The sequence below is a fragment of the Rhineura floridana genome, chromosome 3 (genome assembly GCF_030035675.1).
Source record: "Rhineura floridana isolate rRhiFlo1 chromosome 3, rRhiFlo1.hap2, whole genome shotgun sequence".
In the NCBI taxonomy this organism is placed as follows: domain Eukaryota; kingdom Metazoa; phylum Chordata; class Lepidosauria; order Squamata; family Rhineuridae; genus Rhineura; species Rhineura floridana.
Genome location: NC_084482.1, coordinates 4,039,071 through 4,058,000, shown reverse-complemented (window position 1 = coordinate 4,058,000; position 18,930 = coordinate 4,039,071). Strand labels below are relative to the sequence as shown.

Sequence of the window (18,930 nt, the reverse complement as noted above, 5' to 3'; positions counted from 1 at the left end):
GCCAAAGAAAACTGTGATTCTGTCCATGTTTAGCATCGAAGAATGGGACATCCCAGCTTAGCCAGAATCAGTGCTCTAGAGAAAGACAATTTGGCTAAAGGCATTATAATTGGACAATGTAAATCTATAGAAAAATGTGGATGTTGTATAAAGACAAAAAGTGTGAAAGTAAAATTTCCTAAGAAAAGGAAAAGGAAAACTACAAAACCTCTAGAATTAATTCACACTGACCTTTGTGGACCCATTTAAATGCCATCACAGGGTGGAAATGTATACATGCTCACTTTCATAGATGATTACTTGAAGTATACTACAATGTACCTACTGAGAGAGAAAAGTCAAGTACTTCAAAAATTGAAGGACTATGTCAGATTGTATCCAACAAATTTGGCAGAAAGCCACAAATTATAAGACCTGACAATGGATGAGAATTTGTGTCCAAAGCTATGTCAGACTTTCTATATGAGGAAGGCATAGAGCACCAGACTACTGTTGTTTATACTCCAGAACAAAATGGGGTCACGCAACCCATGAACCAGACTTTTGGACAGATTATTGGAAGATACACAGTTACCACAGAAGTACTAGGGGGAAGCAGTGGTTACTGCCACCTATCTGCAGAACCGACTTCTGGCATCTGCAACCAACAAAACACCTTTTGAGCTATGGCATGATCGGACACCAAGTGTGTCTCACCTTCATGTATTTGACTGCAAGGCCTTTCTACACATCCCAAAACAAAAGAGGTCAAAATTTGACAACACTGCCAAGGAAGGAATATTCATTGGATATTGTTCAATGCAAAAGGGATACCAAGTAATAGATCCCAAAACTGACGAAGTTGGAGTAGACAAAGCTGTCCACTTTGATGAAGAAAAGTGTGCACACCAACCAGAAGGGGTGCCACACCAAACAAATGACAGCAAAATGGAAGAAACTGCGCTATTCTTCCACAACAGAAGGGATCACAATAATACACCAGCAGAGGAGGATGAGGAGTCTGAGCCAGAAGAGGCATCAGAGCCAGAAGGGGAAGCCAAAGCACCAGCACCAAAATGCTCTGAATGCACCAACAAAGGTGTATCACCAGACAGACTTGCTTACCTCATGAGAGATGAACGTCTAGAGCCAGAGACCTGGAAAGAGATCGAAGCCTTACCCCAAACTGAAGCTGAGAGGTGGAGGCAGCCAGCCAAGGAAGAGCTGGAAGCTCTACACAAGAATAATGCTTGGACACCAACCAAGCTACCTCAAGGAAGGAAAGCTGTAGGCTGCAAGTGGTTATTCAGGAAAAAGCCAGATGCTGAAGGAAACGGTGAGAGATACAAGGCAAGACTAGTAGCCAAAGGATATTCTCAAAAGCATGGACAAGACTACTATCAAACATTTGCTCTTGTGGTCAAACACACGACCATCAGAACTATTCTGAGTGTGGCTGCTAACAAGAAAATGCAGGTGGAGCACATGGGTATAAAAACAGCATTCTTGCATGGAGAAATAGAAGAGGAAATCTACATGCAACAGCCACCAGGGTTTGAAGTTCCAGGAAAATAAACCCAAGTGTGTAAACTTCAAAAATCCATCTATGGACTTAAATAGGCTTCCAGAGCCTGGAATGAGAAACTGAGCAAAATGCTCTTGAAATAAGGCTTTGTACAAGGCAGGGCACGCCTGTACAGCAGATTCAGGAACAACAGATGGACTTACCTACTGATTTATGTGGATGATCTACTGTTGGTTTATCAAGACCCACTGGACAAGCCACAACTAGTGAATCATCTCAGCAATGAGGTTGAAGTGAAGTGCCTAGGTGATGTCACTCACTACCTTGGAATACAAATTGAAAGAGAAGATGATGGATGTTTCTTGCTGAGTCAAAGACAAAAGATCCAAGACCTTCTAGAGAGTCTGGGACTGAAGGATTAACATGCAGCACCTACTCTAACGGAAGCAGGATACCTGAAACCCGACCACCACAAACAACCATGGGAAGCGAAGACCATGAGACCTACAGACAAGCCATTGGGAAATTTCTGTATATCAGCACTGTTACCAGGCCAGATGTGCTGGTAAAAGTGGGATACTTGTGCAGAACCAGCTCACCAACCAAGAAGGACTAGGAAGCAATCAAGAGAGTGGCGAGATATCTGAAGGGCACTGCAACTATGAAACTGAAGTTAGCGGCTACCCAAGATCCTAAACTAGTGGAATATGCAGATGCTGATTGGGCTGAGGACACTACAGATTGAAAATCCACCAATGGAAACATCTTCTACTGTGGAGATTCTGTGATCAGCTGGGCAAGTAAGAAAAAAGAGACTGTAGCACTCTCTTCCACAGAAGCAGAGTATGTGTCAGCTTCTGAAGCTAGCAGACAGTTGACATGGCTACTTGAACTGTTCAAATATTTAGGCATCTCTATACTTGGGCCTGTCATGATGCATGAAAACCAAGGATGCATCAGACTCATGGAGTTAGAAGAGGTGAGTTCATGAACCAAGCACACAGATGTGAACCACCATTTCATTAGAGATACCTACCGCAGAGGACTACTCAAGATGGAATATTGTCCAACAGAAGACATGACTGCAGATGCACTGGAGAAGGTGTTGAGCAAAGTCAGATTCTGCAAGCTGCAAGACAAGATGAACCTCATGGGCTGAAGTTCTGAACCAAATACTCGTTGAGAAGTGGGGCAAGAGCAACTCCTGTTTTGGTTCTTTTGTTTGTATTCCAGAAGGAAGATAGAGTCAGGGTCCTCCAGCAGGCTAGGGTTGCCTACCTTTACCTATGCTCTTCTCTACCTAATTTCCTTCCATTGTAAACTGATATGCTCAGGGAAGCTGACCTGCCCCTCCTTCCTTTGTTTTTTTCTTTGACTGTCCAAGGAGAGAGGAGACATCTTTGTCTTTGCTCTCTCTCCTGAGCTAAGAGGACAATACCTAAGTTTGGGCATTGTGCCTCCAACTTAGTAAAATAAGAAAAGCTACTTTATTTATAGAAATACATAGTAGATAGGAAAGGCATGTCTAGTTCTAACTAAGTCTTAAGTCTCAGTAATCTAAATGCAGGGTAAAAGCCTGCTTCTAAGGTAAATACACACACTGGCACACACGCAGCTCAGACCGCTGAGTATCTCCGCATAAATATTCCCATAACAATCAGGCCCTTCTAAGTCCAGCATCCAGATGCCCATGGGAAGCCCATAAGCAGGACATGAGCGCAAGAGCACTCTCCCCTCCCTCGGTTTCCAGCAACTGGTATTTGGAAGCTTCTGAATATTCTTCTGACTATGGAGGAAGAGCAGATGTGCAATGGTGCCAACCCTTGGTGCCAGCCCTGCTGCCCACCCCAGCATGGTTTCAAGACTAGGTTCAGGTTCAAGGGCAACATTGCTGGGAAAATCCCAGCACCAATCTCTGTAGAGTTGTTGTAAGGATTGCATCAAGATAGGTCACATCCACACAGTACATTTAAAGCACTCTTTCCCCAAATAACCCTGGGAACTGTAGTTTGTTAAGGGTGCTGGGAACTGTGCAGGAATGTGTGGGGAAGCACTGACCCTGGAATCCTAGCTTGAATGAATGCCCTGGGCTCAGTTCTGGAACAATATATGGTTGTACAAAAAAAAAAGAAAGCACACATCTGAGCCAATGCTGAGTGTATGCTCCTCACCACTGGATAACTAACTACATGTGCCACCATCCATCTGGAATATGGGGAAGGTTTATTGGAACAATGGGATGTGTGGATTGTAATTCAGTTACCTTGAGTGTAGCTCGGTCATGGCACTATGACACATGAAAGAAACGAGGGACCAGTCCCTGCCCCCTGCTGTTTACAGACTACACTTTGATCACAGGGGAGACTACAAAGGAAATGCCAAGGATAACCAGATCTGTGCTGCCATTAATTTCAACGGGACTTGTGCACAAGAACTTTCCAGAGGTTTTTACCCCATATCATATAGTGAGAGAGAGTGTGTGTGTGTGTGCGTATGTGATGGTCTCATTTGGTGCCATTTTAGGCACCAAAAGGATATACTGTGTGCACCATCATGTGTGACAAGTGCATAAGGATCTATTTTGTCAGATGAGCAGGTGGTGGGAAGCCTGGGTCTCTATGGCACATTCACCTGGTAAAATGGAACACAGGATAGTGAGCGAATCTGCCTTGCACATGATTTCAGATAGGGAAGTGATCTCTGTGTAGACAATGTGTCTGAGGTTAATAATTGCAAGCGAAATATTGGTTAGCTATGGGAAAAAGAGGGCAGGGCTGCTCCTGTTGTATAGAAGAAGGAATTTCAGCAGGTGTGACCGCAGCTGCTGAATTTCCCTACTCTAAGCAACTGTTAAAGGTGCAGGAAAGCTCTGCCCTCTATTTTACCTGCACCTTAAAGGAAGACAGGCTTCCTGCACCTTTAATAGTTGCACAAAAGAAGTTCGAATTTGGCAGGGATAGTTTGCCACGCAGCAGGGCTGGAAAAAGCTGCATCTGCTTAAATTTCCCTTTCTACCCCATTTTTGAAGATACATGAGCCATTAACTGCATTAACTGTGATGATGAGTGGCTCTGAAGTACCTTTCACTAAGTTCCTTCCCCACCCCATGTATTTTGACAACAAAATGTATGGATATCTTGTATATTTGGATACCTTGCTACAGTATATATTTGAAATGAACCTTACGATCATAAAGGGAAAACACACACACACACACACACGCACACACGTTTGAGGAGGCCCCTGCTCCCAGTCTCACATCTGCCTTGAAGTCAGTAGGTGCCTTTAAGCATACTCCTATTTCTCTCTCAGACTACCACATATGGGAATAATAACAATACCGGCTTTTTCTGCATCTTTTGTATGCGTGTAAGTACGTGCGCGCGAGCAGTAAGGATTACTGAAGTGAGCTTAAATGCAGTTATTTGTATCTATTATTATTATTATTGTTATTATTATTAATTTATTCTGGGATCCCTCCTGCCGATCTCTGGAATGAATCACAGGAGTTGTAGGGTTAACAAAATGGAAAGTGCACTACACGAACAAATCAGGCTTTTCCCTCTCCCACGTGGGAGAAAGGGGTGGACTAGAGTCAGATGACTTGGGCAAGACATATGACCAGCAGCTCCCTGATTAGCTCTAAAACTTTTGCTATTTCCCCCCTGTTTCTTTAGTTCTGACGGGAAGGCATTATATTAGGTTTGTTTTCCAGGGATACTAACAGTGCATCTTGCTGCCTGTGTTTGGGTCACATCCAGGAATGCGCTGACACAAAAATCTCTTAATCTCCCACATAGCAGCGATCACGTTCCTGTAGTTCTCTGTGCGGTAAAAGCAGCAAGTATGGAACTGCGGTTGCTACAGAGCTGGCATGAACGCATCTCTCAAGAGCTGGACACGGTGGTGGATTTCTGGCTTCAGCATTCACATGATGAAGAATATGGGTGATGGAGTATTATCTGTCTGTATATCTAGTCATATATGTGGCCCACCCGTTGCCCCAAGTTCAGCCAGCAAGTGTTGCGGTTGATGAGGGATTTGAACATGGTGCTCCCCCATCTAAGTATATTATCCCCTGTACCACACTGTCCCTCTCTGATAATGATTGGGGGGATTTTAAGTTTACAGTGATATGTGTGTTGTTAAAGCATAATTGCCACTAAGAAAGGAGAAAAAATCCCCAAATGCTGAGAAAAAATTATTACTTGGGAAAGTCCAATGTGTTTTGGCCTCTAGTATATTGGGCCTTCGTCAGGGGATAAAATAGTCTGTAGAGATCTCTCATAGCAAAAATGCTTAATTTTTTAATTGGTAATTGCCTTTGTTGGGCTTTCCCAAGTAATACTTTTTCCTTAGCATTTTGGGGTAATTTTCTCCTTTCTTAGTGGTTCTTTGGATGCTGCTGACTATAGGGGTTGCCAGTTTCAGGGCCTGAGACTGATCCTGTATCTTTAGGAGAAGAGAAAGTCAGCCAAGTGCAGGTGTTCTTTCAACACTGTAATGGGAAAAACCACAAGGTTTTATCTTTAAAAAGTTGTGCAGGGGGAAGGGAGAATTCCACTTTGTGGTTTTTCCCATTACAGTGTTGCTGACTTTCTCTTATCCTAAAGATACAGGATCAGTCTCAGGCCCTGAACCTGGCAAGCCTAATACCGACTCTCTTTTGTTTCCAGTTAAGCAAATTTGCCCAAATTGGGATGGGGAAGACAGTGAGAGTGGCACTTCTGAGAAGTGGCAAAATATCCCACTGAGAAATGAAGGCACACTTCCTTGCACCTTCCTCTCCCCCCCCCCCCAAAAGCCATAGCCTGGCCTTGCTGGGTCTTGAGGCAAACATACCTATATCTGATGAGTTATCGTGGGTCATGTGTACTTGGAAGTTCTCCTGTGCAAGCTTCATTTAAATGAATGAGGACCGTGTGCAAGTTATTGCTGTTCCTATAAGTTTCCCTTTCATTTTAGTAGGGCTAACTTAAGGGAACATCCTGGTAGATGGTGCTCAGTGAATCAGATCTGTCTGTCCCCCTTAACAGCATTTAACAGTTGCCACCAAGGCTATTTCTGGTTGTATCGTACATCTTCTAGGACAGGGGTGGGGGAACTTGTGACCCTCCATAATTTGTTGGACTTCAACTCCCATCATCACACACCATTGGTCATGTTGGCTGGGGCTGATGGGAGTTGGAAACCTAGCAACATCTGGAGGGCCATAGGCTCCCTATCGTTGCTCTAAGGGCAGAGAATAGATGCCAACTACACCCTACTGCAACGTTCCTCTCTCATTAGTAGCTTTTCTCCCCCCCCAATTCAGTCTCCATCTCTAACTGCTGCCTCTTCTGTCTCTCTAGGGGGTTCTTTACATGTCTGGGCCAGGATGGGAAAGTTTATGATGACTTGAAATATGTTTGGTTGCAAGGCCGGCAGGTAGGGCTGCTCAGGAACTGTAAATTTCTGAACATTTTCTGATTTTTCTATTGTGATCCCTGTGTGCAGTTAGGGGAAAGAAAAGGCTGGTGAGTGCCAGTTGGCATCAAGCAGGCTTCTCTGAAGCAGCTCAAGTCTTAATTTGAATCTGGGTTTGTCTGGAATTGGCCCCAGAATCTGTTTCCGGTGTTGTGCCTTCAAGCTTGAATGAGCATATAAAACAAATTTACTAAATAAATTACACAAGTCTTTCAGAGCATGTGTAAAATACCTTTCTCTCAATGCTGTAGATCCCCAGCCGGTCCCCCTCTCCATCATGTCTGGGAAAAGGGTTTGCATAACGATTTCCAAGCACGTTTGAGCTCCAGCACTTACCTCTTTAGAGCTTAAACAAAGGGCAGGCCGGTGAATCACTGTGAAGAGTCGTACTCGCAGCACATCCTGGCAGGCATAAGCAGGGAGGAGAACTTACAGCCTTTCAGATATGGATGGAGTCCAACTCCCATCCCTGACCATTGGCCTTGCAGGCTGGGGCTGATGGGAGTTGGAGTCCAGCAGCATCTGGAGGGCCACAGGTTCCCCATCCCTGGCTTAAACAATGGAAGATTGCCCCACATGAGACTGGAGGGCCCTGTTTGACCCCTCCACCCCTTCCCAAACAGGTGTGGATGTACAGTCGGTTGTATCGAAAAGTACCAAGATTCCGACGCCCCGAACTCCTACAGGCAGCTCGAGCAGGTAACTTCCTCCACCTTGTGTATGGAAGGGATGAGATTTAGGAAAACGGGCAAAGAGAAGATAATATTGGCTGAGTGGAGGCCTTTGGTGTATGGATTGGGCTAGATAGAGGAGAGGGGGATCAAGTGAATCTTGATAGTTCTGATATATTGGAATGGCAGTGGGGTTAGAAGAGCTGAACCCAGAAAATTAATAATGATGCTGATGCTGATGTTAGAATTTCCTATCTTTGTATGATAGGCCAGGGGTTTTTTTTCCAGACAGTAAGCCTGAGACAGAAAGTTTGGCTTAGGCCACCTACTGTCTTTGTGGCAGAAGTGAAATTTGTACTGGGGACTTTTTGATTCATAGCTCGGTCTCTTGGCCACTACACCATACTCATGATCAGTGAAGAGCCAGAGGGAGACAGGTTTGGCCCAAGTGCTCTGGGCATTTGGTTGCCAGTGGCAGAGACAGCTAGAGCTTGCCTCTCTCTAAATCCACTCCTTTCCCCAAGGTGGGGAGTTCCTGCTGGAACATGCGCGAGTGGCCACACCTGCCCAGAAGTGTGCCTTTGTCCTGACCCGTGATGGGCGTCCTGTGAAAATCCAGCGTACCATTTTCAGCGAGTGTTTCTATGTCCTTGGGCTGGATGAGCTTGGACGAGCAACAGGGGAACCCCGTTACCAGGTGAGGTTGGGAGAGCTGAATGTAGACATCCCTGATCCCTGCCTTCTTGAGCAAGCAGTGGTCATTTAAGCCTATTTATTCTCCCACCACCACCACCTCAACTCCAATTAGCTTGGCAAAAATACCCTTTCCCAAAGCCATGATATAGCTCCTAGTGCACACTGATAAACAGCCATCACAGGGTTGGGCCCAGAGTGGAAAGGTTTGCTCATTTTACCTCATGTCGCTGCAGTTGAGGGTGGCCTTCCTGTCTCTATGGATACTGGAGTTCTATTGATAGAACTAGATAAAGAAGAACTGTGGTCTATATATGGAAAGAGCAGGCTGAGCTTACTGTCGTGTGGTGTTGACCCTTGTCCAAAGTACTGGCCCATGGGAGGTGCTATGGGGCCTGCTGCCAACTTTCCCTTCTAGGCCAGTGTCTGGGTATGTTCAGTACAGTGGTACCTGTTACACAGCCACCCTTGCCTGTGGGTATGCCCTTGCCTTGGCTGCATTTAGCCATTTTGCTTCAGGCGAGGAAAGAGAAATGCTTAAGAACTGAAGGGGAGCCCTGCGGGATCAGACTTCATGGTTCTCTAGTCCAGCATCCTGCTCCTCACGTTGGCCAACCGGATGCCTATGGGAAGCCCACAAGCAGGACATGGGAGCAACAGCTCTCTCTCACTGGTTTTCCTCAGCAATGGAACTGAACTATAGCACACTTCTGGAGGTTGGGGAACTGATGCATGGTTAGTTGTTAGACAGCTGTCAGACTTACTCATTCGTTCATCCCTGGCCCCATGCAGAATGACCCTGAAGCCCGAACAGTGAGCAAATGAGCTAAATCCTCCTCTCATGATCCTTGGAGATAGAGGGTGATCCAGACGTGGGAGCCCTGGCACCAGATGTGGGAATAGTGGGAGTGGGACCATCCTTAACCTCACGTTTCCACTTGGGTAGTGGTTTATCTATGGAAATATAGAATCGTAGAGTTGGAAGGGGCCTATAAGGCCATTGAGGCCAACACCCTACTTAATGCAAGAATCCAAATTAAAGCATACCCCAACAAGTGGCTGTCCAGCTGCCTCTGGAATGCCTCCAGTGTTGGAGAGCCCACCACCTCTCTAGGTAATTGGTTCCATTGTCATATCGCTCTAACAGTTAGGAAGCTTTTCCTGACGTTCAGTTAAAATCTGCCTTCCTGCAGCTTGAGCCCATTATTCCGAGTCCTTCACTCTGGGACGATCGAGAAGAGATCGCCCTCCTCTGTGTGTCAAGCTTTCAAGTACTTGAAAAATGCTGTCATATCTCCCCAGTCTTCACATCTCAAGGCTAAACATGCCCAGTTCTTTCAGTCTCTTCTAATAGGGCTTTGTTTCTAGTCACCTGATCATCCTTGCTGCCCTCCTCTGAACTTGTTCCAGTTTGTATGCATCCTTCTTGAAATGCAGAGACCAGAACTGGATGCAGTACTCAAGATGAGGCCTAACCAGTGCTGAATAGAGGGGAACCAATACTTCATACGATTTGGAAACTATGCTTCCGTTAATGCAGCCTAAAATAGAATTTGGTTTTTCTGCAGCTGCATCATACTGTTGCCTCATATTCAGCTTGTGATCAACAATCCTAATATCCTTCTCTCATGTAGCATTGCTGAGCCAAGTATCTCCCATCTTATAATTGTGCATTAGGTTTATTTTTCCTAGATGTAGAACTCTGCATTTATCCCTGTTAAATTTCATTCTGTTGTTTTCAGTCCAATGCTCCAGTCTATCAAGATCCCTTTGAATTTTGTTTCTGTCTTCCAGGGTATTAGCTAAGCCTCCCAATTTTGTATCATCTGCAAATTTGATAAGCATTCCCCGCACCACCTCATCCAAGTCATTAATAAGAATGTTGAAGAGCACTGGGCCCAGGACCGAGCCCTGCTCATTATCTCCCCACCCCAGTTTGAGAAGGAACTATTGATTTGATAACCACTCTTTGAGTACGATTCTGTAGTCAACTGTGGATCCACCTGATAGTTATTCCATCCAGCCCACATTTAGCTAGCTTGCTAATCAAAATATTATGGGGCACTTCTTCAAAAGCTTTGCCGAAGTCGAGATATATTATGTCCACAGCATTCCCACAGTCTACAAGGAAAGTTACCAGATCAAAAAGAGGAGGGACCTTTGTAGGTTGTAATTGTCTCCTGAGTTGTAATGGTGTTCCTTTTGGCAGAGGGAAGCCCTGACAATGATGGAAGCCATTGTGCGCTGGGTGAGGGAGGATCCTTCTGAGCTGGGACGTCCACTGCTGGCAGGGATGATCCCACACGATTCAATGGCTGTTCCCATGATGCTCCTCAACCTGGTGGACCAGCTTTCAGAAGGGGATGTTGAGGCTGCAAGCCGGTTCAGTGAGCTGGGGAACTGGTCTGCTCAGCGAATACTCATGCATGTGCAGGTAAAAGGGTGGGAATAGCCCCCCTCAATTCACCTTAGTCTTTCTTTTCCTACCTTTGATCTGTATTAGAACTGGGTTGCTTTTCTTTCTCTACAGAGGAATGGTGCTGCTGTGTTGGAGAATGTTTCTGAAGAGGGCAAGGAATTGCCAGGGTGCATGGGAAGACAACAGAATCCTGGTAAGACTAAAAACGTAGGAGTCAGGATGCTTTTAAAGTCTCCAAGTGGAAATAATTTCAGAATTGGATGTATCTTTTGCATCCAGAGGTTTGTGGCACAAGTGCAGAACCTTGTATCTTGCTGAGGAATTTTCACATTAGCAGAACCCCAGGAATCCTGATCTAAGCAAACCAATTTCTAGCACGCTTAGTTGTAGAGCAGAGCTTGAAAATCTGGCTGCTGAATCCGTGGGGTGGGGTCCTGAATGAAGAGTTACAGCTGGTCTTTGTATTACACCAGGGCTGGAAAACCTGTGGCCTTCCAGTTGTTTTTGGATGCCAATTCCCACCAGCCCCAGCCAGCATGGCCAAAAGTTGGGAATGATGGGAACTATAGTTCCAACAACATCTGAAGAGGCCCAGGTTCCCCACCCCTGTGTTACACAGGATCAGGTGGCAGAACTCTGCATTGTACATCTACAGATTGCAGGGGCTATATTTTTAAAAATTCCTTTGAATTCCTTTGAATGGGACTGATGAGAGTTGCAGTCCAAAGCATATGGAGGTTGTCAGGTGGGTGAATGCTGAATTACTACAGCGGAGCTAGTGTTCACCTTTGTTTTTAGCGCACTCACTTATTACATGCTGGAGAATTTTATGTGAGTCTTTTATGTGGAGGAACCTTCAAAAGTATGACACACACACAGTCTGAAGTGGTGCAGCCTCACCATACATGACTGGCGCTTAGATCTTTGCAAGGCTCCTTACTGACATCCTTGCCTCCACAGCCCACATGTCCAAAGTCATTGAACCCTTTTCTTTCTTCAGTCCCCAGTTCATGGGGGGGGAGGATTAAGACGTTAAAAATCCAGATTCATTGAAAAACCTGACTTTTGAAGTAGCATAATATCTGCACAACTGATGGCATTTTGTTCTGACAGCAGAAATTGAGTTTAGGATAGAACCTGGATCCCACCCCCTGTGGAGCATGTGCAGCATTAAGTAAGCTCTACTGCAACGAGGACAAGGGTGGGAGCCCCTTTTTTTCTGTCAAGGGCCACAGTCCCTCAGGGTACTCTGTAGGGAGCTGCATGTCTCTGGTGGGTAGGGGGGAATGAATCTGTCAATTTCCAATTCTCTCAGTTCTTTTTCCAGTCTGAAATTCTGTTCTTCACACTTTTGCAAGAATTTGCGATTAAAAAAAAATCTTTATGAAAATTCTCCAGCATCTTAGTGCCAATTTCCCTTAATAAGCACAATTTCGTATACAAACACACACATATTAGCAAGCAATTTCCCCTAATATAACACATTTTTGCATATTATTTTCACTAATATGTGCATTTATATGCACACTTTACCCTAATATAACATGTTTTTGTACACATTGCTTGCCTGGGGAGCTGCATTGCAGAACTTGGGAAAGTGTGGGTTTTGAAGGATGACTGTTTTGGTTCACATTGTTTTGGAAAGTGAAAATTTGGTAAGTTCACCTTTAAATGGGAACTGAATCTGATTTCACCCCCACCTCTAATGGTGAGTGGAGCCAGGGCCAAAAGTAGCTGGGCCACTGCCCCCCTCTTCTTGTCACCTGCCTGAAATTGGGCTGAGGGCAGCAGGTTGCTCACCCCTGAACTAGATGTTAGAACTGAGATTCTTCTTCTCCATTTTCACTCCAAGGTCATGCAATTGAAGCAGGCTGGTTCCTGTTTCGTTATGCTCAGCGACAGCATGACCCAACCCTCCTGGCCCAGGCTGTAGAGAAGTTTATGAAGCAGCCATTCCATTCGGGCTGGGACCCTGAACATGGCGGACTCTTTGCCTTTCAGGATATTGATGAGCTCTGCCCCACACAGGTACATAGGCTTAAGGCCTACTTTCACCATGTATTTGACACCTGCCTCCTCGGATCTCCTGTTCTTCCATTTTCCCCATCTCCTTTTTCAGCTAGAGTGGAAAATGAAGCTCTGGTGGCCACACACAGAGGCCATGATTGCATTCCTGATGGCCTTTGCTGAGACTCGAGACTGCCAGCTCCTGGAGCTATTTGACCAAGTGGCTAAATACACCTTTGCCAAAGTAAGTTTGAAGGCTGGCTGTGGGGTATTTGAGCTCGAGGGGGAGCTGGATTCTAGTGGCTTAGGTGGCAAAATGGGGCTTGCCAAGAGCACATCACTCAGACAAAAGGTCCCATGTTCAGTCCCTGCCATCTTCCACTGAAAGGCTCTCAGGACTGGAAACGAACCCCTGCCTGAAAACTGTGCCACTCAGAGTAGACAACTCTGGACCAGTGGTCTGATTCAGTATAAGATAGCTTCAGCTGGTCAATATAGTTTCCTAACTTATGGGAGTAACATGAGGAGCCTAAAACCTCCATAGCTAACATTTTGCAGTGTAGAACTTGATAGCAGAAGCCAAAAGATGCAGTGTTATTTTAAATAACAGCTCCTTGGTTTTTGGGGGGGCAGGGACTCTGTTTTTTTTAAGTGTCTGCTAAAGGCTCAGAAGTTCTTAGGAAGGGATTTGGAGGTGGAGTTCTCAGGGGTCAGGCACAAGGCTTTGAGATCTTGAATGCAACCCTGTCCCCTCCCCCAATCATCACTGCCTCCCCCACTTGCTCCCCTACAACCCTCTTGCTAATGGCACAAAGGAGAATGATTCACAAGTTGTTGTTGTTGGTTGTTAGTTAATTATTAACTGGACTTCCATCATTTAATACAAAAAAGTCTCAAAGATGGGCCTACAAAAAGGCTAGAGGCCAAACAGCCATAAGATATAAAACAACACATTTCACTAAAGCCATTCTAATAACCCATAAACAAGCCTAGCAGAAAAACAACAAAAACTTCAGCAGCAAAAACATTTAATCAAATAGGCCATCAACCAGTTTTTCATAATCTGTCAAAGGCCTAGAAGAAGAGAAATGTTTTCATTTCATTCATTCACTGGCGATCACTCGTGGCCAAGTAAGATTGTCTTCCAAGATAAGGTCTTTAGCGGTGGGTCCGTAAGTGACTGTGGAGGCCAATAACATGGCATCGAAAGGCATCCTTTCGGATGTTAATATTGCTGCTAGCAGACCCCAACGGATGGGATTCTCAAATTGGTATTTGAAAACTGGCAGAGCTCTGTTGGTAGGTCCCTTTTTGATTCAGTTTGGGTAACTACTGATCTCAATTGCTCTTGTATCCTTTCATAACAGAACAACCCACCAGCAACATAGGAATAATATTATTGATGAACTCCTGATGATCTGCTCCCTCCCAGAATGTACGTTCAGACTCCTGATAACTGAGTCACTTCATTCCTACTCCTGAAAAGATTTACTTTTAGGCCACATTAACACCATATATTTATGCTATTAGTATTTCACTTTAGAGAGTCATGGATACCCTCAGAAAATCCTGGGAAGTGTAGTTTGTGAAGGGTACTGAGAATTGTTGTTCTCACAGAGCTACAATACCCTGAGTGGTTTAACAAACAATTCCTCTTCCCAGGGAACTCTGAGAATTGCAGCTCTGTGAGAGGAATGGGAGAGGGGGTGTCGCCTAACAACTCTCAGCACCCGTAACAATTTACAGTCCCCAGGATTCTTTGAGGGAGGCCGTGACTGTTTAAAGTGGAATAAATAAATGGTTTGGATGTGGCCTTAGAGTGTGCAAGAGTAAACATTGTGGTGTAGAGGACAGGAGGTGGGAATGGTGAGAGGAGTGTGGTTCTAGTTTGTTGGGCCCTTTGCTATATCCTGAGCTCAGAATAACACACGTTATCACATTTTGTCTTCACAGCATCCCTGGGGGTGTGTAGGTTAAGCTAAATTTAAAACATACTGACTTGCTGAAGACCATCCAATGAGATTTGGTTTCCCTGGTCCTCCATGATGCCAGTGTGTGGATCATCTTGTTTTCCAATACAGACATTTCACCATCTTTGCTTGTTCTTCTCTTAGTTCAGTGACCCAGAGACAGGCGAATGGTTTGGCTATCTGACCCAGGAAGGCAAGGTGGCTCTGTCAATCAAAGGAGGGCCATTTAAAGGTAAAAAGGCTTTAGGAAGAGGTGGCTTGATAGTGACGGGGGGGACGGACCAACAGAAACAGGATTTAGTCTGAGCAAGAACCTCACCAAGGTAAAACCACAAGGCCTGTAGAATGCAGAAAGAAATGAAAAAAGAGTGCCTCTGAACCATATGTGGAATACTGAATAACCAGTGCCCATTCATAGCTATCTAGAACTAGAAGTGTGCACTTCTAGGGCAAAAAGAGAGAGCAAAATGAAATTCATCACAAGTTAACACTCTCTTTGCTTCTGGTCTTCAGACCCCCTCCTTTTGGAGCTCAATGAAATTCATCCCCTCTTGCCAGTCTGCCCTTGTACAACAGTAGGACTTTCAGAGGAAAAACTACTCCTGCCCTTTTTGAAATGTTATTACTTCTGTAGCACTCTTAATATGCAAAGCTTGTTAACCAACTAACAGTTGTAATATCCACATTAAGGCTGCAACTTTTAGGTCTTAAAACAATTAATCTAACCATTTATGCGAAGTCATCCAAAACAGATACAAATCAACTAACAGTGCAGTCCTAACCATGTCAACTCAGACGTAAGTTCTATTGAATAATTAATTCAATTTATCTGCAGTTTCCTTTTCCTCCTTTAACACACCTTTGACTCCTTTGTCATCTAAATGTGCAACTGCTTTCCTGGCTGGCTTCCTGCTTTTAATGTGTTTAAATACTTTTCTTTATGTATTTTAATTTATTTTAATGTTTTTGTGATTTTATTGTTTACAGTTTTATTATGTATGTGTTTGATTTTATTTTTGTAAGGTGCCCTGAGTGCCCTGTTACAGGGTAGAAGGGTGGGATAGAAATATTTTAAATAAATAAATGTTAGTCTTAATGATTTTAGGGATGTGCTTCCCGAATTCTTTTTTAGCATCCATTCCTGTCTGTTTGCATTTCTTTTGCTAACATCTAAGTTCCTTTTTGTTCTCATTTGGACAAGACTGCCATTATCCAAAGAAAGTTCCCTTGCCTCTAAAAGTTTCCTTAACTCTGATCATTAAACATGCTGGCATTCTCTTGGCCCTGGTGGTACCTTTTCTAATCTGCAGTATACATTCTCATTACACTTCTATTAAAGTTATTTTGAATAAGCCCAAGCATTCCAGAGAGATTTAACCCACTTGACTTTCACCTTCCTTTTTTACCTTTCCTCTCATTTTAAATAAGTTTAAGTCAATTGTGATTTGTGTTGGACTTTTTTGTCCACTTACTTGTGTGTTGAATTTGATAGAATTGTGGTCACTGTCCCCCAACTGGTCCTACAACGCCAGCATGTTACACCAGGTCCTGGTCACCACTTAAGATTAACCCCAGGTTTGCTATCCCTCTGGTCTGTTCCTTGACCAGCTGTTCTAGGGCACAGTTGCTTAGGGTCTTACCTCTTTGCTGTCATGACTACAACACACATGTACCTAGTCTATGTTATTGTAATTGAAGTTGGCTGTTATTACATTTCCTCCTTTTGGGTGCCTCCTTGATTTCAATTTCTATCACCCTGGGGAATTTGACAAATTCTGTTGAGCAAGCTTTGCTGAAATGAACAAGAGCTGCCCTTGATGGTTTTCCAAAGTTGCTGCCTCCGTGAGCGAGCTGCCTCTGCCGCTGCATCTCACTAGCTCCATTATTTAGAGATGTACATGACAATATGTACCTTAATGCCCCAGTGTCAGACATCAAGCTGTGGTTAGGGAAATGCAGTAAAGGAGGGTGTTTTGGGAGCCAAGATGCTTATCTTATTTATTGAAAGCATTTTTTTTACTCTGCCCCATTTAATTTCCCCTCCCTACTGGGAGTCTTTCTTTGCAGGTTGTTTCCATGTCCCCCGTGCACTCTATATGTGTGAAGAAATTCTGGAATTGCTCAAAAAGGAGACTAAATTTACCAACCTGGAATGATACACTCCACCGGCTCTTGTCTTAAGTGAAGGGTTGGGTTTTCTCCGTTTTCTTCCTCCAATGGCCCTTAATTCCAGCTACTCTCTGATCATGGGAGAAAACTGAAGAACTCCCTTTCATTTACTTCTTACTCCCAATTCTAATGTCTGTCTTACGCTGTTGACCACACTGGATTTGACAAAATGCCATTATGTACAAATGTGCTGTCCAGGCCTGGCTGTGCTCCTCTTGCAGGAAAAGACTGTCAACCATTGGTCATGTCTGCTTCAAAGCGTTCTTATACTACATTGACAGCCATGGCTTCCCCCAAAGAACCCTGCGAACTGTAGTTTGTTAAGGGTGCTGACTTAACACCTACAATTCTCAGCACTTTCAGCAAACTACACTTCCCAGAATTCTCCATGACTGTTAAAGTGGCATAAAAGTGATATAAATATATGACGTGGATGTGCCCAGTGCTTTGCCTCTTATCCATTTTGATGGTGGGAGGTTTTCTTATGTCCTCAGTCTTGCCCTGGTCATGGAGTCTTTGCCATTTGCTTGCTGACTGCTTGCTGCCCACCTCTTGCCTTTTCTTTGAGGGTCCAAATGGATTTAAAAGAAGATTAGACAAATTCATGGAAGACAGGGCTATCAATGGCTACTAGCCATGATGGCTGTGCTGTGCCACCCTAGTCAGAGGCAGCATGCTTCTGAAAACCAGTTGCCGGAAGCCTCAGGAGGGGAGAGTGTTCTTGCAGTCAGGTCCTGCTTGCGGGCTTCCCCCGGGCACCTGGTTGGCCATTGTGAGAACAGGATGCTGGACTAGATGGGCCACTGGCCTGATCCAGCAGGCTCTTCTTATGTTCTTATGATCTGTACAATAGAGGATCAATAAAAAAGATAATACACTGAATGGAGTGTGTTGGCTCTACTCTTTTAATATATATTTTTTCTTCCTATAAAGGATACTGCAGGTAGGGGATGAAGTTTGAGGGTCTGAGAGTGGACTAGTTTCACCGAGGTGATACGTGCATGTTTGGGCTATGTGCCATCTCAGACTGCGTGTGGGGGCTCACGTAACTAAAGATTCCTCCATTCAGAAAAGTGCCTCTTGACATACAGAAATCAAGCATGTCCAAGCAATGGGTTGTAGTCTAACCTTTTTTCCTAATATGCCCATTTGCAATTTTTTTAAAAGGAAGACTTAGTCAGTGGTACAGCCTAGACTCGGAAGAGGTTCCAAAGAGCCAGACAGAGAAATCCTAGGCTTCATCTAGGCCAGCAGTTCCCAAACTTCTTTTTCTACAGATCACTCGAAAATTGCTGAGAGTCTTGATGGACCACTTAATGATGTTTCTGCCTGTGGTAGCAATTGTAATGTGCTGTACAAGATGCTGTATGATTTTAAATTGTATTTCTATTGCTTCTCTTATTTAATAATAATAATAAATTTTATTTTTCAGTCGCCTATCTGTCCGGGTTAGAGACACTCTATATTTCTTATATTGTATATATTTTATTGTATTACAACTTGCATTCTGTAGAATACAGTATAAAATATAGTAATAGAAGTATAGTAATAAAAGGCTTGCAGTATAAAATAAAAGGCACAGTAAAAGTACAATTAAAAATCAATATGGAGGTTTAAGGGGCTGTGCGTGCTGGTCACAGCTACTGCTCCCATTGTTCTTTACACACAGACCACTTGCATGAAAGTTGTGGACCAGAGGTGGTCAGTGGACCACAGTTTGGGAACGGCTGATTTATGCACAGGGACCACTTACATGGGCGCAATAGCAATGTTGTGTGTGTCATAGTCTATGCATTGCCAGCACAGAAGGGAACTTGGCCAGATGGAATGACTAAAGTTTCACATGCAGGAGGACCCATGTTTTAAAATCCAGGATATGCATTTTAATTAGGCATGTCCGGGAGGGCCCATATGTACACAGGCCCACCTGAGAGAGTGGTGTTGAGGAGTCTGGCGTGAGGCTTCTCTGTGCAACAACTATTTGTTCTGGCCCATGTCACTATTCTATCCCCCCTGCTACTTTGCCTGACA

At 44.3% G+C, this 18,930-nt stretch overlaps 1 protein-coding gene across 5 annotated transcripts; it reads left to right on the top strand.

The window, feature by feature from the left end:
* The first annotated feature begins 5,103 nt into the window (after window positions 1–5,103).
* Window positions 5,104–18,338, top strand: RENBP (renin binding protein). 5 transcript variants are annotated; one of them, XM_061613927.1, is made up of 11 exons: window positions 5,104–5,171; window positions 5,266–5,451; window positions 6,856–6,931; window positions 7,594–7,669; window positions 8,166–8,338; window positions 10,544–10,768; window positions 10,865–10,946; window positions 12,606–12,781; window positions 12,873–13,004; window positions 14,875–14,962; window positions 16,798–18,338. In XM_061613927.1, the coding sequence occupies exons 1-11, from the start codon at window positions 5,104–5,106 to the stop codon at window positions 16,884–16,886; spliced, it is 1,371 nt and encodes a 456-aa protein (XP_061469911.1). In that variant the 3' UTR covers window positions 16,887–18,338. The 5 variants fall into 5 exon arrangements, with proteins under 5 accessions (XP_061469911.1, XP_061469909.1, XP_061469908.1 ...); XM_061613925.1 differs by having other exon boundaries at window positions 5,115–5,206; window positions 5,308–5,451; XM_061613924.1 differs by having other exon boundaries at window positions 5,115–5,206; window positions 5,305–5,451.
* Window positions 18,339–18,930: the final 592 nt, after the last annotated feature.